The sequence below is a fragment of the Agrilus planipennis genome, unplaced genomic scaffold, assembly GCF_000699045.2.
Source record: "Agrilus planipennis isolate EAB-ADULT unplaced genomic scaffold, Apla_2.0 scaffold19, whole genome shotgun sequence".
Classification (NCBI taxonomy): Eukaryota; Metazoa; Arthropoda; class Insecta; order Coleoptera; family Buprestidae; genus Agrilus; species Agrilus planipennis.
This window is the reverse complement of record NW_020438954.1, coordinates 38502-65630: the sequence shown is the minus strand read 5'-3', so window position 1 is coordinate 65630 and position 27129 is coordinate 38502. Positions and strand designations below refer to the sequence as shown.

The 27129-nt window shown below is 36.5% G+C and overlaps 4 protein-coding genes across 6 annotated transcripts in view; 3 read left to right on the top strand and 1 right to left on the bottom strand.

Annotated features, from left to right (window-relative positions):
• Positions 1–27129, top strand: part of LOC108743039 (moesin/ezrin/radixin homolog 1) — a 95946-nt gene that overhangs the window by 41004 nt on the left and 27813 nt on the right. Inside the window, exons 1-2 of one of the 3 annotated variants that reach the window (XM_018478456.1) lie at positions 17357–17510; positions 18292–18323. In XM_018478456.1, the coding sequence (XP_018333958.1) occupies positions 18312–18323 (12 nt within the window). In that variant the 5' untranslated portion in view covers positions 17357–17510; positions 18292–18311. Of the gene's footprint in view, positions 1–17356; positions 17511–18291; positions 18324–21312; positions 21510–27129 lie in introns of those variants that run through there. The other 2 variants (XM_018478461.2, XM_018478450.1) reach the window with 2 other exon arrangements.
• LOC108742928 (alpha-glucosidase 2-like) lies at positions 889–7208 on the top strand. Its single transcript, XM_018478293.2, has one exon. It carries the CDS (start codon positions 4672–4674, stop codon positions 7039–7041), a length of 2370 nt encoding a protein of 789 aa, XP_018333795.1. The 5' UTR covers positions 889–4671; the 3' UTR covers positions 7042–7208.
• LOC108743060 (4-coumarate--CoA ligase-like) lies at positions 8785–14526 on the bottom strand. Its single transcript, XM_018478474.2, has 8 exons — positions 14251–14526; positions 13379–13589; positions 13195–13325; positions 12879–13107; positions 12242–12415; positions 11552–11880; positions 11286–11426; positions 8785–9186 (listed from the first exon to the last, which is right to left on the bottom strand). Exons 1-8 carry the CDS (start codon positions 14446–14448, stop codon positions 8899–8901), a joined length of 1701 nt encoding a protein of 566 aa, XP_018333976.1. The 5' UTR covers positions 14449–14526; the 3' UTR covers positions 8785–8898.
• LOC108743084 (zinc finger protein 184-like) lies at positions 14618–16733 on the top strand. The gene is made up of 3 exons (XM_018478510.1): positions 14618–15093; positions 15163–15604; positions 15668–16733. The coding sequence occupies exons 1-3, from the start codon at positions 14923–14925 to the stop codon at positions 16495–16497; spliced, it is 1443 nt and encodes a 480-aa protein (XP_018334012.1). The 5' UTR covers positions 14618–14922; the 3' UTR covers positions 16498–16733.

Genomic DNA, 27129 nt, shown 5'->3' with positions numbered 1-27129 from the left:
CAAACTTTTGAAAATTCATTCACAACTTTAACAAAAGTATACTAATATTTTCAATTTGTCTAAAGGGCTTTGAACTTTAGTTTTAATGTAGATACATAATTTTTTCTTTTATAATAATACATAATAGTTTGCAAATAATAATATTTTTATAATACCTTTCGAACTTAACCAAAACTTAACTTTTCTTCGTTTGTGTTCAATATTTTCAATGAATTTCAATATTCTCATGCTGCTTTCTATTATCAAATTGTTGTTTAAGGAAAGTTAATAGAGAAATCAATGTTATTTACGATATTGTTGACTACATTTGAGCAAGGCAGTTTATTTTGAACTTTCAACCATAGAAGATATTCGTGATGAAAGTTGGTTTTCTTAAAGCCACTGTTGCAGAATTTAAATACTGAACAAAGATCAGAATAATAATTTACAGAACGTATATTTTAACGTGAATTATAGATTTGAATATGTAATTTTTGCCTCTGGCTAACTACCCTTGTTTGCTTCATATACAGTTATTTGCGAGAAGAACTTTTATGCAATTTTATTAACTTGAAAAATCAGTTAATTCGGCATACATTATTTTTTGGTTAAGCCTTTGAATCCTTATATAGATGGTTGAATTCCTCCTCGGTGTTTTTTAGATCTCTTTCTCAATTTTTATTTCTATTAAGTGCTTTTGTGATGCCTAAAAGCTACTTATACTTTTACATGATTATAAGAAAATAAATTCAAATCCGCGTATTTTTTTAAACAATGCTGATTGATAGAAATCATCAATATTTACACCCTGCTATTAACATAAGTTCTTTGTGGGATCATTTAGAGCTTTAATAGACCCTTAATAAAAACGAATTTTACAAAATTCAAAACTTTGTTATTTACCTTGAGATGTTATGGTTATCGTTGATAAGCTCCTTTTGATCGACTTCAAAATAATGAAAAGGTTTTCCGAAATCCTTCGACGCACAAACCACCACTTTGTTATCTACCAGGTCACATGCGTATGTATGTAAAATACGAGTTACCACCGCGATTACGAAACGTACTTGTTGAGAGTTCCTTACTTTGCTTGCACGGCCCGCGGGGATTCACATGCCATCGACTGGTTTATCGTAAGGACTGTTCGTTCGCCGAAGTCCATCATCTCCGAGAAGTTCGATAACTGGGGCACACGGTTAAAATTCGCGAAAGCTCCGAAGGTAAAGGAGTCGGTCGCGGAGGAGAGCGAATTGTGACTTAAGAGCGTACTTCTTCTACGGACAAACCACTACTAACTACTAAATAAATATCACTACTACTTGCGGGATTTAGAAAGAACCGTCGGCCGCTGTTCTCACTGCGACTTGTTGGCATTTACCTTGTTTTAACTTACCTCGCACACCTGTATTGGTGAGTGAAGGAAGTTGCGATATAAGACATACAGAGCGTTTCGTTTCGTAATACCATAAAACGATTAAGTATTTGGATTAATTCTCGGGCTATTGAATAATCGGGTAAAGATGTAGAGTATGTGTGCAAATTTACCAAAAGAACACAGATCACTCTTAACGCCAATTTGTTCTTCCAGATGGGACGTATGAGATTACTACAGGAATTAATAGAAGGGATGTCCCTGAGTAGTTTTTTTCGATTACATGATTAGGTTTTTTCGTCGAGGACTGTCAAAGTTAATCTGACTTAATCAATTTTGATGATTAGGAAGTTGATTCCTATAGATTCTAGCATGCTTAACAAGAATACGAAACAATTTTACTAATAGCATTTGAAATGAAAAGGTTGTGATTAAGCCGAAAAAACTGAATTTGTATCAAAATTTGATATTCGAATTCAGTATGCTCGGAATCGAGCCTTATTAAAGAAAAAGTTTGGTCAACTTTTGACGCCCTTGACGGAAAAACTAACCATGAAATGGAAAAGCATCCCATCACGGATTTTCCCTCTATTCGTTTAAGGATTAATATCAGATTTTCCGCTATTGTCACTTTGCATTTTGCATGCTTTTGGTATGCATATTTGGAACGCGTTGTTGTGAAGTTAAACCGAAAAAAAAAATGAATTTGTATCAAAATTTGATATTCGAATTCAGTATGCTCGGAAACGAGTCTTATTGAAGAAAAAGTTTGGTCAACTTTTGACGCCCTTGACGGAAAAACTAACCATGAAATGAAAAAGCATCCCATCACGGATTTTCCCTCTATTCGTTTAAGGATTAATCTCAGATTTTCCGCTAATGTCACATTGCACTTTGCATACTTTTTATATGCATATTTGAAACGCGTTGTTGTGAATAAGGCTTACACTTGTGGGTAATTAATTTTTATTGTATTATAATATGCATTACACCCCTCGAAGATTAGCTTATGATTGAAAAGGTGTACCTAATTCAGTTTTAATCTTCCTAATTACAATTGCGATTAGTTGTTTCTTAAAAACCATCAGTGATAATCCTTTTTTTACAAACTTGTATTCAAAGAAATAAGTACGTAATGTAAAAAGGATTCCTCACATGCGACGTGTTCTGAGTACCTACTAACTTATTGCGGTAATATTACGTCTCTAACGCAAACGCACTTGCTGATTTTTGCTTGGCCTTCTGTGCCACTTTTCGTTGTTTACAAGTTTGCGTTGTTTGATGCAAAACTAAAAGAGGACGAATCAATCGTTTTATGGACTCTTTCAACAAATGTAATGTGTCTTTGTACGTACGTTTGTGTGTATATAACTAAGTGTGTATTTAATGCCTTTGTACAGTTAATTTATGGCGAATATGTCAATGGAGTTTTTGTTCGGGTCTAAACGAAAAAGAAAAAAGAAACGAATTGCACTTTTTTCTCATACGGAGTTTGTCAGTCAACAGGGCAAGAGAAAGGAGGTTCGCATTTTACAGATGCGCATAAATTTGAGGATTTTTGCATGCAACTTTTTTTAAGTTGTCTCCTGTTTGTCTGTCGATCTTTTTGTTTGTTCAAACTAAAATCCGAAAGTCCTAGAACTGTTATCAATTATTTGTAACATAAAGTACAACTAATGAAGATATCACGTGCGTCACCCGCATTGGCAAGACTTATCTACACTCCAAACCGACACAGCTGCACTAGGATGGAATGAAGGAACCTCTGGGGTTTCCCTTCCGCCAAACGGATTGGTTCCAGAAAGCCACCGTAGCGACTGAAGATCAATAAGGAGTGGATCTATCCAAACCCATGAGCGTTCAACTAGGAGACTATTCAACGAATCTGGTGTCACGCTGCTCAACCCCTAATCCAGCATGCAGGTTATCTTTGAACTGCCCCTTCGGGTATGACACCAATTGGCGGGGAGGAACTGAAGTTAGACCTGTACAGGCACTCCGAAGGGTAGCGGCTACCCGGCGCCCTCTTCGTTGGACGACATTCGTTTTGCTGTATTCTCGTTTTCTCAGGATACTTTAGCCTCCTGCCTAACCCGAGCTAAAATGATTTTTTCCGTCTACTCTGCTTTCACCCAAAATGTGCAGCCCCCCCTTATGATTCAGAGTGCACACTCGATCGACATATACCTACACGTTTCACGTCGAAATCCCCCCTGATAGATCAGGTTACTATGGGGCTCCACCTGATGCACGCTCCTATACCAGGACACTTACTTAGCCTTGGACATGTGCGTTAAAAGGGACTACCCAGAGGACCACTGACTTTTCGATAGCATGGAAACATGAAGCAACCACACTTTAAAGGTGTACAAAGGCAATAAAAGTAGGACGGTTGCCATAAGTGTTTTCGTCGATTAAAATTTTTCAAAATTCTCGATTTAGGAATCCTAACACTTTTGCCAACGATTTTTCTGTGCTTCCTGGATGGTGTCGACTAGGACGTTGTGTAAAGTTCTTGTCACGACGGTTTGGATTGATTCATTGGCTCCATTGGTCGTGCACAGTTCTTTTTGGAGGGCTGAAAGTCTCTGCTATCGTCCGAACACTCATTTGACAATTGGATACATTTTTGTCCCTTTTGCTGATTGATGACTATCCAGAGCGGGCGTCATATTCCATCCCTTCCCGATCAATTTAAAGCGTCTGGAAACTGAAGAATATTAATTTGGAAAGAGCAAAGTGGACGCACGCTTCCTGAATTAGAGTGAAAGAGAAGCTTTTTTTCGGTTTAGCACAGAACTTGATCACGTAACATTGCCTAGTACTGGAAGCACTGTGGAGTTGAGTCCCCTCCACCTGATCCAATTGATCTGAACTACAATAGCAGTAGGAAAAAGAATTTGTTACTTTTCGGACACACAAATGATGATAAGGTGAACTTGAACTTAAAGATTGGAATTATTGTTAAAGATGAAATTAAAAGATTACAAAAAACTCGAAGGTAGATCTAGAAGAGAGAGTGAAAGCAAAGATAGTGATGCGAGTAAGAAGTATGGTACTTATTTCTAACGAACAACACTTAATGGCAAAAACACTCGAAACATTTTATCGTTCTTTTTGTTTTTCAAAACTAAGCATAAGTAGATAAAGTGCATCACACTGATAATACATGTTGTCATTTTTACTTTCTTATCTATTATTTCTTAACTGATAGTTGTTCGTTTCTCGTTTGTATTAGTGTCCCTGATACACTTCATTGCCGAACATCGTCAGAAATCGCGTCACGTTTAATAATCTGTTTTGTCGTTGGTAGTGCTGATATGAAGACTTTGAAAAATTGGGAGTTGCATCAGCACACCGCCAGGTTTGTGGATCTCAAAGTGGACGGTAACCACCTATTTTGTATCTATGTACTGGAAGAGGATTTGTTTCGCATACTAATTAAGCGTAAAGGAGAATTGCAGTTGGATCGCACCTGGAGCATCGCGCCCCAGGGGAGCGACGTGCCTTGGGAAGGACGTCCGCGTGAAAGCAGCTCGGGATTCAATTTGCCACGTTTCATATTGGAACAAGTTGGTAATAAACTCCGTTTTTCTACGTCTAAGCTGCGCATGACGGTACACCAGCCGCTGTGGCTGGAATGGGAGTACCTCGATGAAAAAGGCAAATGGCAGCCGCTGGCCTCCGATTCCACGACCCACGGTTATCGACTTAACCCGCACGGAGACGGCGTCGAGCATCATCAGCGCCGTTATCCCAACGATAGCTACTACGGATTGGGTGAAAAGTCAGGCGACCTGAACCGCACCGGTCGTCGCTTTGAAATGCGCAACCTGGATGCAATGGGATACAACGCTGCCTCAACGGATCCGCTGTACAAACATATTCCCTTTACCATTACCCGGCGCAACGGCGTGAGCTTCGGCTTGTTCTACGACAATTTGAGCATCACTCGACTGGATTTGGGCAATGAACTGGACAATTACCATCTTCCCTACCGTCGCTATCACGCCGAAGCAGGTGATTTAGATTACTATCTATTCTTGGGACCGCGGATTCTGGACGTGACGAAAAAATTCGTACGTCTGACCGGGAAAACGCTTTTCGGTCCCAAGTGGAGTCTGGGATACAGCGGTTCCTCTATGCAGTACACGGACGCGCCTGACGCAGCGCTTCAATTGATGAAGTTCATCGAACTGTGTCGCGAACACGATATACCATGCGATTCGTTTCAACTTTCTTCCGGCTATACCTCAATCAACAATAAGCGTTATGTGTTCAACTGGAACTACGACAAGATTCCGCAGCCGCAAGCCGTATCTCAGGCGTTTCATCATTTGGGGCTCAAACTGGCGGCTAATATTAAGCCATGTCTATTGCGTGACCATCCAAAATACCAGGAGGTTGCTGCAAAGAAACTGTTCATTCGCGATTCCGAATCCGACAAGCCAGAAATATCGAGCTTCTGGGGCGATGAAGGTTCTCATTTAGACTTCACCAACCCGGCGACGGTGAAATGGTGGCAGGACAACATCACGGCTCAACTGTTGAAAATGGGCATTGACGCTACGTGGAACGACAACAACGAATACGAAGTGTGGGACGGCGAAGCGCGCTGCTTCGGCTTCGGCAAGGAGATCGCCGTCAAGCATATCCGTCCGGTGATGGCGTTGCTTATGATGCGCGCGTCTATGGATGCCCAGACGAATTTTGCTCCGAACAAACGCCCTTACCTTATTTCCCGGTCGGGGTGCGCGGGAATGCAGCGCTATGTACAAACCTGGAGTGGTGATAACCACACCAGTTGGCAAACTCTGCGTTACAACATTCGTATGGGACTGGGCATGAGCCTTTCCGGGCTGTACAACGTAGGGCACGACGTGGGGGGTTTTGCTGGCGAAAAGCCGGACATCGAGTTATTTGTCCGGTGGGTGCAGAACGGGGTAATGCATCCGCGTTTCACCATCCATTCGTGGAACGACGATCACACGGTGAATGAGCCTTGGATGTATCCTTCAGTCACCCCCGCCATCCGGGATGCGATTGTTCTGCGTTATCGCCTGTTGCCTTATCTTTACACGCTAATGTGGCAAGCTAGTCAGGACGACGAGCCCATGCTGCGTCCCACGTTCCTTGATCATGAGCACGATCCGATGACATTCGCCGAAACTGACGATTTCATGCTCGGTCGGGACCTACTGGTGGCCAGTGTTGTGGAACAAGGGCAGCGACGGCGCGACGTTTACTTGCCGCTCAATACCTTCGGCTGGTATGACTTTTACAGTGGCTCCTGGATCAGCGGCGGGCAAACCATCACGGTGGACGCGCCGTTGGAACGTCTACCATTGCTGGTTCGTGCCGGAGCAATGCTACCGCTTTCTGGACGCACGTCGCATGTCGATCCTTCAGCTGATGATCGTCGCGATATGCTTCTGTTTCCACCGCTGGGTAAGGGCCAAGATAGAGGGTTACTGTTCGAAGACGATGGCGAATCCAACAATTGGCAGAAGGGGAGCGCGCTGTGGCTGCAATGGGACATTACCTGCGATAATCAACGTATCGATGTATATTTTAGTTCCAAAGGGAATTACCGACCGGCGTGGCAGTGTCTTAACGTTCGACTGCCGGAAAATGAACGTCGTGCGCTGTATATCAACGGCGTCCAGCAATTGAGCTGGACGTTGCCGTAAACTACCAGGATACAGACTTTAAAAATTTGCGTGTAGTAGCACTCGGAAACATAAGCATGTTCCTTAAAAACGTTGAAGTTTTTGAACTTTTCCATATGTGCGTTTTGATGCGTTTTTGTCGAATGTAAGGTTACCTATTAATAAATATTGCAGAACTTTTTACTTGTCATTAGTTGCTCTTTAAAAAATAAAANCCAAAAATCCATTCCTAAACATTAGAGCTGTTAGAAATAAATTCAAACTGTTTGGCATTTCAATGTAAGTTAATGTAGTGAAATGGTGAGCAACTAACAGATAAGTAAGTTTGTCTTTATATTTCTGGAAGGTCCATCCCTAGCAGAATATTGAAAATGTAGTCCAAGATTCGACATTTTCTCCTAGATAGCGTTCTCTACAACTGGGAATCAGAAGGAGCTCTATACAAAGTATTGTGGAAAGAGATCTAAGCATCTTCCTCTTGTAAAAGAAACAGAATAACTTCCCTCACTTACTTAAGATTATTAATATTAATATTATGTTCTTCAGTAAATATATGTTGGACAACACTAGATTTTTCTTCTCTACCAGACCGTGCATGAGCTAAATGTTCCTTAAATCTAGTTTTGATTGAGCGTCTAGTTTGTCCAATATATTTTTTACTACAGTCATTACAACTAATTTCATACATCCCCGATTTTTCTTAGAAAACTTTTACGATTGTTAAGGTCCATTGAACATCAACCTTGTTGTCATGGGGTCATGTTCACTGAACCTTAACAACTATTAGTATAAAAATAAAGATTAGTTCCCGTTTAGGTTTAGTTCACTTCAGTCACTGAAGAAGGTAACCTTGTTACCGAAAAGTGCCTGAGACACAACAGTGTCGTGTTTTGGCTTTGGGGTTTGAGCTATTTTAGTTTGTTCTACAACAACTGCCAAAGCTTTTTCAATCTCCAATCTACGGGTTTTTCGGAAAGAAAATGAGAAAAAGGCATATAGGTGGAAGAATATTTAAAGAACCTATACGTAGGCCATGACTTAGGAGATATATTAGAGAAGGAAGATGGTGTGGAAATAGATAAACTAGATTATCCCATAGTGAGAGAAGAGTTCGATGTAGCATTAAAGAACTTAAAACGATAATAAGGCACCAGATATAGATAGGATATAGGCGGAAATTTTAAAACATGCAGGACAAGAGGTTAGAGATCGTATGTCGAGTAGGGATGAGTTAAAAATATAAAAGAGTGATACTTAGTTTGTATAAAGAGCAACAGACAGTCATAGAGCTGGAGCAGCAAATATTAGAAAAGGAGTCAGATAAGGATGCACACTGTTACCGCCACAGGACGGAAGGAGTAGTAGGAGTATAAAGCAGAGGATAGCGCAGGGTTGTGTCGCCTTCAATAAAAAGAAGTCACATCTATGCTCGCGAACGGTTAATTTAGAGATTTGAGAAGGAAGAGAAGAGAAGAGAAAATGTTAGAAGCGTTCGAAATGTGGCGAATGATGAGGATACCGTGAATAGAAAAGGTTAGAACTCAAGCGGTATTAGAAAGAATAGGAGAGATAGGTTGGTAGGACACCTTCTCAGGCTTGATGGTCTAGTCAGAGACATACTTAACAGGAGTGGAGGTAGACCTAGATTAGATTACTGTTTCCAAATTGTTAAGGATATTTCATAGTTTTAGGAAAATGCAAAGATTAGGTCAGGATGGAGGTGCGTGTTCAAGTCCAGTCAATCTTAGGACTGACGACCTTATAATNATTTTATTATTTATAAATTGAGCACCTTTTCAGCTACATATGTATAATATTTACATAAATATCTAAGACACTGAATCCTTGCATTTGTCTAAAGAATTAGATGAACACATTTCACTTTCCCTTAAGTTCTTTTCTTAATATTTTCCCAGTGTTACTTTTGGGCAAGTCCTCCAGAAAAACAACTCCACCTTCCAACTGCTTATAAGTAACCACCTTGTTAGCCACAAACTCTTTAATATCTTCTTCTGATATTCGATGATCTTTTTTCAAAACTAGAAACGCTTTCGGTACTTCCCCGAATCGTTCATGTTTAGTGCCTACAACGGCCGCTTGCTCAACTGACGGATGATCGCGTAGTATTTCTTCTAATTCTGCTGGTGCCACTTGAAAACCTTTTACCTGTAACAAAACACATGAGTTTTATACGATTTGCCAGAAGAAAATTCTGTCTTATTTATCATCACGAAATTCTTATGGTGACTGTCGTAATAAGAACATTTTGTACTTGTAATTTTAACTTTAGTACATTAAGGCATAGGGATAAATTAGTGCCTGCTAAAAAATTTCGTAGGGGTATTGACAAAACAGTATTGTATGAAAATAAACAAAAGTAAAACACAAATACTGATATGCAAGGGAAGAGCGAATATAAAGATAGGAGACGAAAGATTAGAAGTAGTGGCTGATTTTAGGTATCTAGGAAGTCAGATAAGTCAGGACGGAAGGAGTAGCAGGGATATAAAGCAAAGGATAGCGCCAGGTCGAGTCACTTCTATGCTCGCGAACGTTAATTTGGAAATTCCAAAAAGATTGTTAAAGTTGTAGGTTTGGAGCACGACGAAAAAAGGTTAGAAGCGTTTGAAATGTGGTGTTACAGGCGAATGATGAGGATACTGTGGATATAGAAGGTTAGAAATGAAGAGGTATTAGAAAGAATACGAGCATATGTAGGACACCTTCTCAGGCTTGATGGTCTAGTCAGAGACATACGAGGGTGGATTGATAAGTTTCCGGCCTGACCAAGAAAAACAAGGTTTTTAAAATTTTTTTTTTTTTATTTCTCAACATAATCTCCTCCAAGGCTGATACATTTCTCATAGCGGTGTTCCAGTCTATTAATGCCATCTCTATAGACTGATTCGTCAAGCTCCTCAAAATAACCATTTACAGCTTCGATTACTTCTTCATTGTCCGCAAATCTCTTACCGCCAAGCCATTTTTTGAGATTAGGGAACAGAAAATAGTCACTCGGGGCTAGGTCTGGAGAGTAAGGAGGGTGCGGCATCAATTCAAACTTTAGATCGTTGATTTTAGCCGTCGCAACGATTGACGTGTGCGCTGGTGCGTTATCGTGATGAAACAAGATTTTTTTCTTCGCCAGATGAGGTCGTTTAATTTTCACCTCGTGGCTCAAACGTTGCAATAAGTCTGCGTAGTATTGACCAGTGATAGTATTACCCTTTGCAAGGTAATCAATGTATATAATACCTCTTGCATCCCAAAAAACAGTAGCCATAACCTTGTTCGCCGAAAAAATTGTTTTTGCCTTCTTTGGAGTTGGTTCCCCTGGTCCAATCCACTGTTTAGACTGTTCTTTGGTTTCAGGAGTGTAGTGGTGGACCCACGTTTCGTCAACGGTTACGAATCGACGCAAAAATTCGCTTGGATTACGCTTATACAATGACAAATTTGCGGTAGAAATGTTTTTTCGAATCAATTTTTGGTCGACTGTTAGCAAACGCGGCACCCATCTTGCACAGAGCTTTTCCATATGCAAATGTTGGTGCAAAATATGTTGCACACGTTCATATGACATCTTACAGGTCTCAGCTATCTCACGCACTTTCAATCTGCGGTCTCCCAGCACTATTTGATGAATTTTTTCGATCATATCTGGAGTTGTGACCTCAACGGGGCGTCCTGAGCGAGGCCCATCAGAGGTGCTCACACGACCCTTTTTAAACTCGGAAACCCACTGCTTAACGGTTGAATATGACGGGGAGGATGTCCCCAGTGTTGAGTCCATCTCTTTTTTAATTTCCTTCGGCGTTAACCCCTTCAAATAAAAGTATTTGATGACAGCACGATTTTCCTGCTTTTCCATTTTTACGAAAACCACAGAGGCGTCTTGTTCAGCGTGCTGTCAAACCTACACTAGCAAGGAGATCGGGCTGAAACTATAGCTACAAGCTATCCAAGGATGGTACTATAGAATGTCACCTCAAGGTAGGCCTAGTGGCGTCATCTCTTGGTTAGGCCGAAACCTCGTATTACAGGCAGTTAAGAGGACCAGAGGTAGACCTAGATTAGATTACTGTGGGATGTTCTAGTGTTAGGGAAATGTGAAGATTAGCTCAGGATAGGAAAAATTGAAGGTCCGTGTCCGACCAGTCTTAGGACTGACGACCTTATGTTGATGATGAATCAACCATGAAGACGAAATGTTGCCTAAAATAGCACACCTCCAAAAAATTAATGTTCGTATTATAGGTACCTACTTTGATTAATTCCTTTATCCTGTCAGTAATATAAAGGTAACCATCTTCATCTACATATCCCACATCCCCTGTTTTTAGCCAGCCATCGTCAGTGAAAATTTCGCTAGTAGCTTTTGGATTTTTAAAGTAACCTTTCATTACCTGTGAAAATAATTTTCTTTGACCATTTTCAATCTTATCATTTCCTTCATTCCTCATTCATTAGAAACAACTTTATAATTTGGGAAGTTTGAATGATTAATAATAATTAATAGTGGCGTAGGTACCTGGGGACCTTTTATCAAAATTTCTCCAGTTTGCATCACTGGTAAGCCGTTTGTGTCATTACCATCGATTGGAATAATTTTACTTTTCGTATTCGGTAACAAAACACCCACCGATCTTATCTTCTCTTTCTGGGCATCTAGGGGTACTCTGTGTGTTGCGGGGGATGCTTCAGTCAATCCGTAACCCTGAATTATACGCACTTGATTTTGCGTTTTTTCGTAAAATCTTTCGATATCAGTTCCACCCAAAGGGGCTGCCGCCGATAAGGCTATTTTTAACGATTCGGCTATTTTTGGTGTAAAGTTGTTGTTTTTTGTTAACATTTGAACTAAATAAAAAATTTTATTAAAGTTTCAGAATTATGAAATGCTATTTTATGAAAAACTAGAAACAAAATAATAAATAAAGCATCTCTTATTGGGACGGTTGGCCACTTTATGAAAATATCTAGATATGAAGAAAAAATTAACTGTTTAACGTTGTTTTTATCCAATTCTTAATTACTTTTAAAAATCTACTTCTTTAATTGTTTTGTTAACATGTACTGTAATTATTTGTTTGAGAAAGAGTTGAATCTTTAATTTCATCCTGCTACTTGAAGCTTTTTATTAAAATTCAGATGTTTCATATCTGTGGCTTATTTTCGTTAATATTGTGTTACAGGTGTAAGCGATTAATTCTGTACTTGCCTATAAGGGGGGTGTACACTCCTATATTCGGTTTGTACGTTTCAAATTGATCGGTCAAAGTTTTTGTGTTAATACGGGGTGCAGCTATAAGCTTTGAACCAGAATACCAGGATAATAAGGCTACTGATAGGCCTCCGCTGTGAAAAAACGCCAAAGACGTTGACACCACATTTCCTATCATTACACATAAATTTTGTTACTAATAAAATAATTCGAAGTGGTCTGTATTCTGTCGAAACTGCCAGACGCGGATCGCGATTTCGATCTTTTTGGATCTCATCAGCGCGGCGCAAACAGCTCCGACAGAACACAGACCAACTTTTACCTGCTGCCTTAACAGTGCGTTTTAGAAAATACTACAAATGAGGCAGTAAACGCCATCTGTAGCCATTTGTTACTAATATTTCTTCGATCTTAAAAAAGTAAGCCTACAGTTTTAGTTTCTTCCAAAACTAATCAACAAAATATCTACATTAAATGAAGAAAATTATCGGAATGTTACACGAAGATTTTACAGTGATGTAAAAATAGTAAAAAAAAACCAGTCAAACGTTACCATTTTATCATATTCAGAAACATTCGCGTTAAGTTTATGGGTATCTTAATTTTAGATGAAAAATTATGGTTTTGGAATTACTTTCATATAAATTAAACAAATCCAATGGTTCATGACTCGACTGTTGTAAAACATTGGAAACTATATTTTTGTGTGTTAGTTCTACTCCTTTCGGTAGACCTGTTGTTCCACTGGAATAAAGCAGGAAAGCTACATCGTCAGCATTTCCTGATACAGGACGAAATTCAAAAGTGGAATTTTCGGTTATTTCATGAAACTTTATGATTCCAGAACTAACGGGTTCGTTTCTCTATGGTGCAAAAAGACATAGTTATATGATAATAATATCTAATTAAATTAGAAATTTTGATTTTTAGCAGTTAATACATCTACCAACCTGAATACCGACGCTTATCACACTTATGCTATTATTTATTGTTTTAATAACTTCTTTAATGAGATCCGTTATAATATTTAACGAAAAAACCGCTTTTACTCCACAATCGTTCAGTTGACGTTTGATTTCGTCTAAAAACAAACTTAAAAATCGATTTGTTTTATATTTATATAATTCTGCTAACCTTTAGTATATAGTGGATTGATCGTTGTTACTTTCAATCCTGCATCTACTGCTCCTAAGACAATGACACCGAAGTCTGCAATATTTGGTAGAACAAGGGCAATAGTATCGTCCTTTTTCAATTTCAGTTTAGACTGTAGGAAACCTGAGAGTTTTCGACTTTTTTTGAAGAAATCGTTGTATGTTAACGTTTTTCCAGTTTCTGAACATACCTACAATTTAATTAATTTAATCGTGTATCTTAATTTATTTTAAACTGCAAACCGTCCATTTCTCAGTTAGTCGGACAAAGCTATCGAAATTTTCACTTTTCCGTTAAAAATTCTGGGAAACGTCAAAAGGCGATCTATTTTAATGTTTAAAAACTAGAGTTTTGTAAAATTTCATCATTTATTATGCGGTTTAAATATACGTTATTATGAATAAAAATGAAAAAATAGCGTTTTTATACTGCAATCCATAGCCTATAGGAACTAATTTAAGTAAAAGGCATAAGGGTTGCTTAAGTCTACTTTCGAATTTCGACATCACTTAATTATAATCTTAATTAAAAACCATTAATTTTGACGTATTCCTTTAGAAAAATGAAGGTGGATCTAAATGTCCCTATTAGGGTGTGTAGTTGGTTGCATATACTTATATTCTAATCGCATGCTGTTACTGTCAAACTCAGAGGTATAGTTGGTTGCATATACATACATCTGCGGGTAAAGCAAAGACGTAAGTATAGAGTTCAAATAAAGATAATTAAAACTTCTAATGTTTCCGCGGTTAAATAATTTTGAAAAATATTAATAACAAATAAGAAAGCAAGTGTTTATTTCATTTCTCTGAAAGATTATGACTATTATTTATTAATTGAATTATACAAACCACTGCTGGTCTGTCTGGCCATGTCGCAAATTTGTCCCACAGCAATTCATTTATTGTAATATTCGGTACATTCACGTTTGGATAATTAGATTCAATTACAATATCACTTTTGTAACATAACAAACGTGTAAAATTATACACACAAATGAAGGAAGGCCTTAAATATTCACTTATAATAGCTCTTGTGAACAAACCCATACTGCATAATTATTTTATATTTAACTTTTGTGTTTTAACCTTAACAACTTTATCATTTTAATATATGTATATGCGTTTCGATGCAGTTTTATAGGCTTGCTTTATCTTGTTTTCTAATATAGTGTTATTAAAAACTATTACAACGCATTAGTTGTTATGTTCTCTTTATTTTTGTATAAAAATAGTATCTTATCGTTGCTTTACGTTCGTTTACTCATACACAAATAGCAGAGAATCTCAAAAAAAATTATCTGTTACATTTCCCGCCACATATTTAAATTGCCGTTTTAAATTTTCCCGCGGTGTTATGAAATCAACAGTTGCGTGCGCAAACGAGACTAGATTCCATTATATGCTGTAGCGTTGTCATAAAGCGATAAACGATAAAGTAGTGCGCGTCAGTTATCTTCTAGGGAAAGAAACCTAGATTATCATTTTACTTCAATTTATTCGTATCCTTATTTACCAACACCAATGATGAAAACATACAGTCGAAAAAAGCCGGACGAGCAACAGGAAGTTATTTTACATTTAAATGAATTGTGTCGTTTGTGTATGACAAAAGAAGATGAACTCGTTCCAATTTTCAGTGACCAAGATACTGTGCCTCTTACACTTCGAATTATGGCGTGTGTGTCGTTGGAGGTGGGTATTATAAAATTGTAACATATTTATAGATTATTCGTATGTCGAATTGGCTTTTAATATTTGTAGGTATTTGAAGGTGATGGACTCCCAGATAAAATCTGTCACCCCTGCAAGTTTCAACTGGAAAAGTCGTACATTTTCAGAAAAAAATGTGAGCAATCTGACATGAAACTCCGTCAACATTTGAAAATGTTGCATGAGAGAATTGGTGATGTTGAAGTGTCAGAAATGGATGTAACTGAAACTGTGGAGTCTGAAGCTCAGGAACATGAGAAAGAAGAGTGTGTTGTAGTGGGAGAACAAATGAATTCTGAACAGGACTTAGTCGGACTACCTAAAGTGACTTATATCGAACCAGAAGTAGAGATCCCAGATGAAGACCCACAAAGTATCACTTTACCTATTGAAACAGATAATATCAACAAGGATGCTTGCACAATCAACAATTTACCATTGAAGAAAGAAGTTGTTGAATTAGATGGTGACTCACAAGAGGAATATGATGATGGTATGTGTTAAAATATAAAACTGTTTTATCATTTCAATTAGATGTTTATTCTGTTTCTTGTAGAATCGAATAATATGTACCTGCTAGGAAAGCATGAAGAAACTTCAGAGTTTACCAATCAGCAATCATTAGAACAACAAGATCTAGATGCAATAACTGATGCTGTTAAACAAACATTAGCATCACATCCTGATTTGAATATCAGTGGTGAATTACAAATGACAGTTGATCAACAGCCAGGAAAACCAACCCAAGTTCAAGTAACTACAGCAGATGGTTCAGTGGTTGTAATGGAATTAACAGCAGAAGATGAAGTGGATATTAAACTTCCGCCTTATGTAGATGAGGAGAATGATGAGGATGGTGAGCTGAAAATATTCCATTGCCCTGATTGTCCAAAATCATTCTCTAGAAGAATACAACTAAGAAGACATGCTTCTGTACACATGCAGCAAAGAGGATTTAGTTGTGGTATCTGTGAGAAATGGTTCCCAACAAGGTCTGCATTAATAAGACATGAACGTATTCATACAGGAGAAAGACCATTTCAGTGTGAAGTGTGTCAAAAAAGTTTTGCACAAAAAGAAATTTTGTTTCGCCATCTAATGACACACACAGGACAAAAGCCATACAATTGCCCCCACTGTCCAAAAGGTTTTACACAGAAAGAACCTCTGAGGGTTCATTTACGATCACATTTAAATCCCAATCCAACTGATATACAGTTGCACTACTGCTCACTGTGTCCTAAAGTGTTTTGTCATGCATCTGGACTGAGCCGTCACTTGGTGACACATACAGGGAAGACATTTAAATGTAGAGACTGTGATAAAATTTTCACTGATAAAAGTTCGCTAAGGAGACACCACAGACAGACACAACACCAGCCGTAGGAATATTTAGTTATTCAAGTTTCAATTTCGAAATGGTAATTATGATTTTTATGAGCCTTTTCTATTCAACTGTACACTTTAGTGATTCTTATGTATGTACATTAGAAAGTATGATTCTCAGTTTTAACAGGCAAGTTCGAAAAAGAATGTTGTTCATTTAGTTACACATGACTTTTAGGTAGTTCAAGTATTTTTAAAATATATTTTAATAAGTATGAAATAAAATGTTTGTCTTATATCTGTCGGATTATTAAAAATTGAATTCACCAAAACCTTATGAAAAATTGGTCAACTAAAAAGCAGTGTGGTAAACTAGTTTAACAGGAAAAAGTATATAATTTGTTAAAACATTTTATAATTCTCTAGTGGTTTAGTATTTCTAAGGAAATAATGCAACTTTGATGGGGTCACTTGTTTGTTTTCCAAAAAAGTTTCCTTGAAATGCATGCTAATTGTAGAAATGTCTAAATTACTTGTAAAATGACTATAATTCTCGTTTTCGCGTAATGTTTTCTTATATTATACTTGCATAATTGTCGATGTGATAATTATTTATTTAATCTGTTTTATATTTAAACGATTCGAACTAGTATCTATAAACGGGTATAACTAGTATATGTTTCGTAGTAGCGCCATCTAACAGCCATGTCGTACATGTTTGCTATTATTAGTATAGGTTTCTTTAAATGTTTACAGGTGAAAAACTTAGCTAAACTACAATTTGGGCGATATGGCGTATGATGGCGCTACCTGTACCTTTTTATTTCTTTTCTTTTAATATTCTTCGATAGAGGGCTCCTCAATGTAATTTAGAAATTATTGTTGAATTCCTAGTGGAATCTGGGCGAACTACCCATTACATTTCGCTGAGTCAATTTTGTCACGTTAAGCTTGTATCGCGAGTGAGAAGGGTGTGTGCATGAAAAATTGCGGTTATACCTTGTACGCATGCAACGGACATTATTTTGATTTTGTTGTCGGTGAATAGTATTGTATTGCTGATTTAAAACATTGTAAGTATTTTTTATGGGTCCAGTACGCCATATTTATAATCATACCGGCATTGCCTTTACCTGGCGGTATTAACAAGTTAAACGTGACACCGAACACCATGGATATAATCCGCGGTTTATGACTAAACTGGAATTTTGTTTTACCGTTTGTTTTTCTATTATATTTGCTGACAATTCTCCTAATTTACCTGTTTCTTGGACTTAAATTACTTCCACCTTACTTTAAAACTTTCCATAGACACCTGTTCAAACATCGAGTGCTCTGCCAGGTGAAATTCTTTTAATGACTGTTCAACAGGCAAATAAGAGTTGTCACGTACCTTGTGCACATTTCGTTTTGATTTTATTTCTTGTGTGACATTTAGTAGTCTAACCTCAAATTATAGTCGTTGGTTAATTAATGAGTAATTTGCTGATTTTTTTATGTACATACAAATGCATCACTGATGGCTTTTAACTGACTATAATAGATATTTATTTAATTGGTTTATTTTGAAGGGATTGATTATTATCCACTGTATCTTAAAAAGTTTAAATTATTGCACGTGATGCGCATAGATAACAAATTGTCCATTAGGTAGGTATTACCTATGCAAAATGTACCACGAATGGAGTAGGTAATTGTTAAATTAGAACATTTTTGTACTTACACACCTTTCCCCAAAGTTGTTGCATCTATAATAGAGATTCTTACATACCTGCTTGCAAAGAAAAATATATCTACCTAGTCAATTTTTTTACTACCTACTGTTATTAATGTGGGTTTTCCTTTTGATTGCAGGTGTAGAATAATTCCCCAAAATGCCGAAATCGGTGAGTATTTTTTTTTTTAATTATTATTAAAATTGCCATATTTTTTGCTACTTTTTTAATAATATACGTGCATATTTTAAGGAAGTATACTATTTGTTAATTAGCCGTTCAATATAGGTATCATTTGTTTACGCTTCATACTTTCTATAGTTACATTTGCTAGCTATTGTTTGTAACTATTTCCTGCATTTATTAAATTTTATCGCTAATTACTTGAAACAGTCATTCCCTGTTGGTGTTTTCAATTAATGTCATTATTTGCGCCAATCGAAGGTTAATAGGTATTTACCTTTTCTATAGTTAAACCGGTTCTCAGAACACAAAATGATGTAAGGATTTGTTGGTTTCTCTTACTTTTGTACCTATCTTTACAGTGTGCAAGATGAATAAGATTAAAAAGAAAAATGAAACTTTGTAGTGATAAAAGCGGTTGCAATGGTTTGTTAAAAAAAAAATTAAGAATCCTGNTTGGTTTCTCTTACTTTTGTACCTATCTTTACAGTGTGCAAGATGAATAAGATTAAAAAGAAAAATGAAAATTTGTAGTGATAAAAGCGGTTGCAATGGTTTGTTAAAAAAAAAATTAAGAATCCTGTTTAGTCGTGATAGGGCCGGTCACATTTCATTGGTCATTTGTCAGGGTCAAGTCGAGGTCAAAATCATCATCCTACGAACGTCGTTGCCGAATAAAACAAGCGGTGCTTTCATATTCAAAAATGTTGGGTGCTTTTATTGTTCGATACCTAATTTATAATAAAACAATTGTTTTTTGAGTTCGCTCCTATATGAATAAAAGTAGCAAATTTTGAACATATGTTGCATTTTCCCGCCTATGAAATTAGGAAAAGTCATACTCTTGGAGGTGCTGTACGGCGCCTCTTTTCAGTAGTTTACCACCCTCTCAGACGGCTCAGGTGACAATTAATATATGGTCCGGGTATTCCCTCCTGTACTTCGCTTATTGGATAGTATACTATTACCATCCTCTACGTAGTTTCTATACGCGAGGATGTTAAAATACTATCCCAATAAACAATAACTGCGATTTCTTATCTTGGTAATTTGCTGCGCTTTCTCGTCTCCAACATCAGGAAAAATTGTAGTTTCAGGGGGATGTATGGCAGAAAGTGGTGTACTAATCGTAAGAAGAAAGTAAGACGTCCTTTCCCGATAGTTTAGATCCCTGTTTTTCAGCTCGGGTGTTAATTGACACGTGAATCCAAGAGGAAATGTCAATCTTTCTTCGCTTGTTGCGTATTATAGTAAAACTATCCTCTACTTGGTTTCTCCGTGAAGATGTTAGCAATAACTGCGATTTCTTATCTGGGTAATTTGCTGCGCTTTCTCGTCTCCAACATCAGGAAAAATTGTAGTTTCAGGGGGATGTATGGCAGAAAGTGGTGTACTAATCGTAAGAAGAAAGTAAGACGTCCTTTCCCGATATTTTCGAGCCCTGTTTTGCAGCTGGGGTGGCAATTGACACATCGATCCGACAGAAAATGTCAGACTTTTTCGCATGTTGCGTATTATACTAATACTATCCTCTACTTGGTTTCTTCGCGAAGATGTTAGCAATAACTGCGATTTCTTATCTGGGTAATTTGCTGCGCTTTCTCGTCTCCAACATCAGGAAAAATTGTAGTTTCAGGAGGATGTATGGCAGAAAGTGGTGTACTAATCGTAAGAAGGTAAAATTTCATCATTTATTATGCGGTTTAAATATACGTTATTATGAATAAAAATGAAAAAAATAGCGTTTTTATACTGCAATCCATAGCCTATAGGAACTAATTTAAGTAAAAGGCATAAGGGTTGCTTAAGTCTACTTTCGAATTTCGACATCACTNGTCAGACTTTTTCGCATGTTGCGTATTATACTAATACTATCCTCTACTTGGTTTCTCCGCGAAGATGTTAGCAATAACTACGATTTCTTATCTGCGTATTTTGCTGCGCTTTCTCGTCTTCGACATCAGGAAAAATTGTAGTTTCGGGCAGGTGTTTGCCAGAAAGTTGTATACTAATCGTAAGAAGAAAGTAAGACGTCCTTTCCCGATAGTTTACCGCCCTGTTTTTCGGCTCGGGTAGCAATTAACACATGGATCCGAGAAGGAATGTCAGATTTTCTTCGCTTGTTGCGTATGATACTATCACTATCCTCTACGTGGCTTCTTCGCGAGGATGTTAAAATACTATCCTAATAAACAATAACTGCAGTTTCTTATCTTGGTAATTTGCTGCGCTTTCTCGTCCTCGACATCAGGAAAAATTGTAGTTTCGGGCAGGCATATGGCAGAAACTCGTATATTAATCCTAAGAAGAAAGTAAGACGTCCATTCGCGATAGTTTAACCGCCTTGGTTTTCGGCTCGGGTGGCAATTAACACATGAATCCGAGAGGAAATGTCAGAGTTTCTTCTCTTGTTGCGTATTATACTAATACTATCATCCCCTACATTCCTACATGGTTTCTTCGCGAGGATGTTAAAATACTGTCCCAATAAACAATAGCTGCGATTTCTTATCTGGGTGGTTTGCTGCTCTTTCTCGTCCCTGAAATCAGGAAAATTTGTAGTTTCGGGCAGGTGTATGGCAGATAATGGTATTCGGACCTTCAGAAGAAAGTACGTCGCCTTCTCTTTCGGCTCGGATGGCAATTGACCCATGGAATGTGCTTTCTTCCCTTGATGCATAATTTGTATATTGTTTCCTTTCTCCAGGTATATTTTTGTTTGGCTCGACTCATATATTTAGTGAGCTTTAGACTCTCTCATTGTCAGTAAGATTTGACTATAGCGAACTATTGCAGTTTTTGATGTTTTTTACATTTTGTAATCAATTTTCAACAATTTTTAATGACTTTTTGGAAAATTGGCAACTTTGCTGGAAAGATACGCGCAAGTAGGTACATTTGACCGTTGCATAGGTGCGTTTCAGTCGCCAGGGTTCCATTAAAAAACGAGATCGCGCAGAAGTCAGTCAGTGTAACAGCCAATCAGCGAGCTCTTGTTGGATACAAGTTCAAAAGCGCTCGCAACAGTACTTAGCCACTTGGCTGGTGTTAGTCTGTTAACCGGCATTTGTGCTTTGTCGAGTTCGTATACTTCGCGAGGTTTCTAGTGTTTTTTTTTGTGAATTTTTTTACCCTATTGGATAAACCTTTTTGAAAATGGTATCTGGAAAACTGGTATGTGTCAATTCTTAAAAATACTTATACTAGGTGTACGTATATAAGTTACATCTAACTTTTTGGGGATTGTAGGTAGGTAGTAACTTGTATGCCGGATGCGGTAAAACTTGTGATTACATTGGTCCAAAAATAACGTATGATGCAACTGTTTGTCACCAATTTTAATATGGTTTACCATAAGTTCAGTATAAAATGTGAGCAACAATTTGTTGTTTTTGCAACCATACTCACAATCGAATATATTCATTTTAGTTTTCTGCGGAAATCAATTTGGGTGATTTCCCTAATTTTCACGGTTTTTAAAATTATTTTTTATTTTTTCGATGATTATTGTGCCAGGTTAGTTTTCTAACAGATTGGCTTGGCTAAGATCCAACGTAAATACAAACTCTTGATGATTTACGTATGTAGCTGTCACCCAGAATTTATTCAAATTACTGTTTGCAGAATAAATGCACAAAAAACTGTGCAGATACCTACCTGCACTTCATATACTTACATATTTTCATATCAAAAACCGGAATTGACTTGCCAAGGGTCTTCTCAAGGCATTAATTTTTTGTAATTCAGTACTGTGTTTTATTTAATTTGAATTTACGTGAAGTTAATAGGCTTTTTTTATGAATTAATTAGTTATTACATAGTCGGTATTTCTTATTTGTTTTCCACATTATCTCATTACCTTTAACTAAATTAATTATATGCAAGGATTTGTTAGTTCATACCTTTTTTATATAATAAATTATGAAAAAGATAATAACGAATTGCAAGAAACATTAATAACTGTTTTGAAATTTTCGAGCCTATCGTTCTAATGTAATGCATATATTACTGACAATGAGTTAATAATCATATGAATCATGCCTTCTGTACATTTTGCTATTTTTAACTACACATACCTATAGCTAAAGCAACAGGTTTTCATGGANTACCTTAAGCATTAGACATACGTACGTTACAGTACATGTAATATGTATGCAACTATAAAGGTAATGTTACCAGCCTTGACTCAATTATCAGCTTTGTTTTACTATTATTAATATTATATCAACATGTTTTGTGTGTACTGTAAGTGCTACTGTAATAAATACGTTCGTTACTCGTATATATACCTATGTATAAATTTTTATCGCGAAGTTGTTTTATGGACTTATTATCAAAAAAATACTATTACTTACATTGTTTTCATGCAATAAATAGGTACTAAATTGCGGTACAGTATGGTTTTATTAACGTTTTTTATCAAAGTATATATTCGATATCACGCATAACAATACAAATTGTAAGTTGGACAAAATAGCCGCTTTTCTTTGCTATATTTAATTATTTTCACCATTTTGAGGTCTAGTATAGGGTTGTTCGGAAAGTCATTTCGTTTTTTCCCGACAGAGGATTTAATTGTATTCTTTTGCACCCAACTTCACATTTAAGGCACACCTTCTCAGGCATGAAGGTCTAGTCAGAGACGTATTAGAGAGAGAAACGGAAGTTAGGAGGGGTAGAGGTAGACCTAGATTAGATTACTGTTCGCAAATAGTTAAGGATATGGGTTGTTCTACCTTTAGGGAAATGCGAAGATTAGTGTAGGATAATAAAGTGTGGAGGTGTGTGTCCAACCAGTCTTTTTGACAAGTTAGTGGGCACCTTCGTAATGCCATTTCCAAATACTTGAAATACTATAGTTAATAACAAATGTTAGTAGATTGCGGTGTATACTATCCATAACTTGTTAATTATTTATGTTTAGAGGGCAACCGTGGTGATTTATTTTATAACGTGACGTACTGATGAGAACTAATAAGATCTACATTGTGCTTTCGGTAAATCATTAACCAAGAACTAATGGTTCTTCAAGAAATAGTAATTTAGAAAGGGTAAATGTGCTGCTCTTACCCTTATTCGTGAGCTTTGAGTTAAAGACATTCCACATTCAGTTTTTAATCTCAGGAAATCACAGAAAGGAAGTTGTTTATGAATTTTATAATCCGTTGCATGTCTTATCAAAGGCGTCCACTCGAATTTACTTGCATGTACGGAAAATCGGTTACATTTTATTTATAAACGACGCTTAGAATTTTGCTTATGTTATTTCTATTATAAATATGTATAATGAAATTCAGGATGTAGTTAGTGACAAATACCTTCACGACTGAATAGAAATGAGCAAAGTCTCACTTTCTCTGGGCCCGGCTGTCTGTTACTTTCTGTTTAAACATTTGTACCATTTGTGTTTTTAAATTCTTGTGGGTAGGTGGGATTCCCTTTTCAAAAAATCGTCACAACGCTTGTTACAGTGGACTTCATTTTTACGGTCATTTTCGTATCGTTTAATTAAAATTCCTTTTTGGCCAGCGCTTTTCTTTTTATACGTTCGTTACTCGTATATATACCTATCTATAAATTTTTATCGCGAAGTTGTTTTATGGACTTATTATCAAAAAAATACTATTACTTACTAATCGCAAAGTACAGAATATAAGAAACTTTGTCGTATGTTTTATATTTATGCAAAAAAAATAATGTTTACAAGGTTAAATTAAAAGAGTCTGCAATTAACTCAAAAGGTAGAAAATAACTATTCAAGTAATTTACAAAAAAAACGGTTTTTCTTTTCAATGAATCGTTAGACGTCAAACGTATTAATGTATTTAGTTGTCATAGTTAATACGTAATACTTAATAGATAAATTAGGAATTTATTTTGCTTCTCCATGTGTTAGAATATTGCTAATTGCTTCATTACCTTGAAAAAGTGTAAGTATTTTAATGTATATTTTACGTAGGTTTATCAAGAAGAAATTGGCAGGTTTTCTCAATACCACACGATACTAGACTANTACCTTAAGCATTAGACATACGTACGTTACAGTACATGTAATATGTATGCAACTATAAAGGTAATGTTACCAGCCTTGACTCAATTATCAGCTTTGTTTTACTATTATTAATATTATATCAACATGTTTTGTGTGTACTGTAAGTGCTACTGTAATAAATACGTTCGTTACTCGTATATATACCTATGTATAAATTTTTATCGCGAAGTTGTTTTATGGACTTATTATCAAAAAAATACTATTACTTACATTGTTTTCATGCAATAAATAGGTACTAAATTGCGGTACAGTATGGTTTTATTAACGTTTTTTATCAAAGTATATATTCGATATCACGCATAACAATACAAATTGTAAGTTGGACAAAATAGCCGCTTTTCTTTGCTATATTTAATTATTTTCACCATTTTGAGGTCTAGTATAGGGTTGTTCGGAAAGTCATTTCGTTTTTTCCCGACAGAGGATTTAATTGTATTCTTTTGCACCCAACTTCACATTTAAGGCACACCTTCTCAGGCATGAAGGTCTAGTCAGAGACGTATTAGAGAGAGAAACGGAAGTTAGGAGGGGTAGAGGTAGACCTAGATTAGATTACTGTTCGCAAATAGTTAAGGATATGGGTTGTTCTACCTTTAGGGAAATGCGAAGATTAGTGTAGGATAATAAAGTGTGGAGGTGTGTGTCCAACCAGTCTTTTTGACAAGTTAGTGGGCACCTTCGTAATGCCATTTCCAAATACTTGAAATACTATAGTTAATAACAAATGTTAGTAGATTGCGGTGTATACTATCCATAACTTGTTAATTATTTATGTTTAGAGGGCAACCGTGGTGATTTATTTTATAACGTGACGTACTGATGAGAACTAATAAGATCTACATTGTGCTTTCGGTAAATCATTAACCAAGAACTAATGGTTCTTCAATAAATAGTAATTTAGAAAGGGTAAATGTGCTGCTCCTACCCTTATTCGTGAGCTTTGAGTTAAAGACATTCCACATTCAGTTTTTAATCTCAGGAAATCACAGAAAGGAAGTTGTTTATGAATTTTATAATCCGTTGCATGTCTTATCAAAGGCGTCCACTCGAATTTACTTGCATGTACGGAAAATCGGTTACATTTTATTTATAAACGACGCTTAGAATTTTGCTTATGTTATTTCTATTATAAATATGTATAATGAAATTCAGGATGTAGTTAGTGACAAATACCTTCACGACTGAATAGAAATGAGCAAAGTCTCACTTTCTCTGGGCCCGGCTGTCTGTTACTTTCTGTTTAAACATTTGTACTATTTGTGTTTTTAAATTCTTGTGGGTAGGTGGGATTCCCTTTTCAAAAAATCGTCACAACGCTTGTTACAGTGGACTTCATTTTTACGGTCATTTTCGTATCGTTTAATTAAAATTCCTTTTTGGCCAGCGCTTTTCTTTTTATACGTTCGTTACTCGTATATATACCTATCTATAAATTTTTATCGCGAAGTTGTTTTATGGACTTATTATCAAAAAAATACTATTACTTACTAATCGCAAAGTACAGAATATAAGAAACTTTGTCGTATGTTTTATATTTATGCAAAAAAAATAATGTTTACAAGGTTAAATTAAAAGAGTCTGCAATTAACTCAAAAGGTAGAAAATAACTATTCAAGTAATTTACAAAAAAAACGGTTTTTCTTTTCAATGAATCGTTAGACGCCAAACGTATTAATGTATTTAGTTGTCATAGTTAATACGTAATACTTAATAGATAAATTAGGAATTTATTTTGCTTCTCCATGTGTTAGAATATTGCTAATTGCTTCATTACCTTGAAAAAGTGTAAGTATTTTAATGTATATTTTACGTAGGTTTATCAAGAAGAAATTGGCAGGTTTTCTCAATACCACACGATACTAGACTATATAGTTTCACAATAAAATTTTCATTCAAGAAATCGTCCGGAATTAAAAATTAATTTTTATTGATTAATCGTATAAATGATCGGTAATACTCGAAAGTTATAGCCAGTGTATATTTGATTTACTTATATTTGCTGCTAACTAAAGTATTTCAAGGGTCACTGATAGACACGTAAACCAAATTAGCAAATAAAAATTGTAACGTGCAACAAAAATACTGGTATGCAAGGGAAAGAAAAATAAGGAAAGAGCGAATGTAAAGAGACGAAAAATTAGAAGAAGTGGCCGATTTTAGGTATCTAGGAAGTCACATAAGTCAGGACGGAAGGAGTAGTAGGGATATAAAGCAGATGACAGCGCAGAGTCGAGTCGCCTTCAGTAAAAAGAAGTCACTTCTATGCTCGCGAACAATTAATTTAGAAATTCGAAAAAGATTGTTAAAGGTGTATGTTTGGAGCGTGCTGTACGGGTGCGAAACATGGACGGTGGGCAATGCGGAAAACAAAATGTTAGAAGCGTTAGAAATGTGGTGTTGCAGGGTGAATGATGAGGATATCGTGGACAGAGAAGGTTGGAAATGAAGAGGTGTTAGAAAGAATAGGAAAACAGAGGACTATGAGTCAATAAAGAATAGGCGAGATAGTTTGGTAGGACACCTTCTCAGGCATGAAGGTCTAGTCAGAGACGTATTAGAGGCAGATACGGGAGTTAGGAGGGGTAGAGGTAGACGTAGATTAGATAACTGTTCGCAAATACGAGGGTGGATTGATAAGTTTCCGGCCTAACCAAGAGATGACGCCACTAGGCCTACCTTGAGGTGACATTCTATAGTACCATCCTTGGATAGCTTGTAGCTATAGTTTCAGCCCGATCTCCT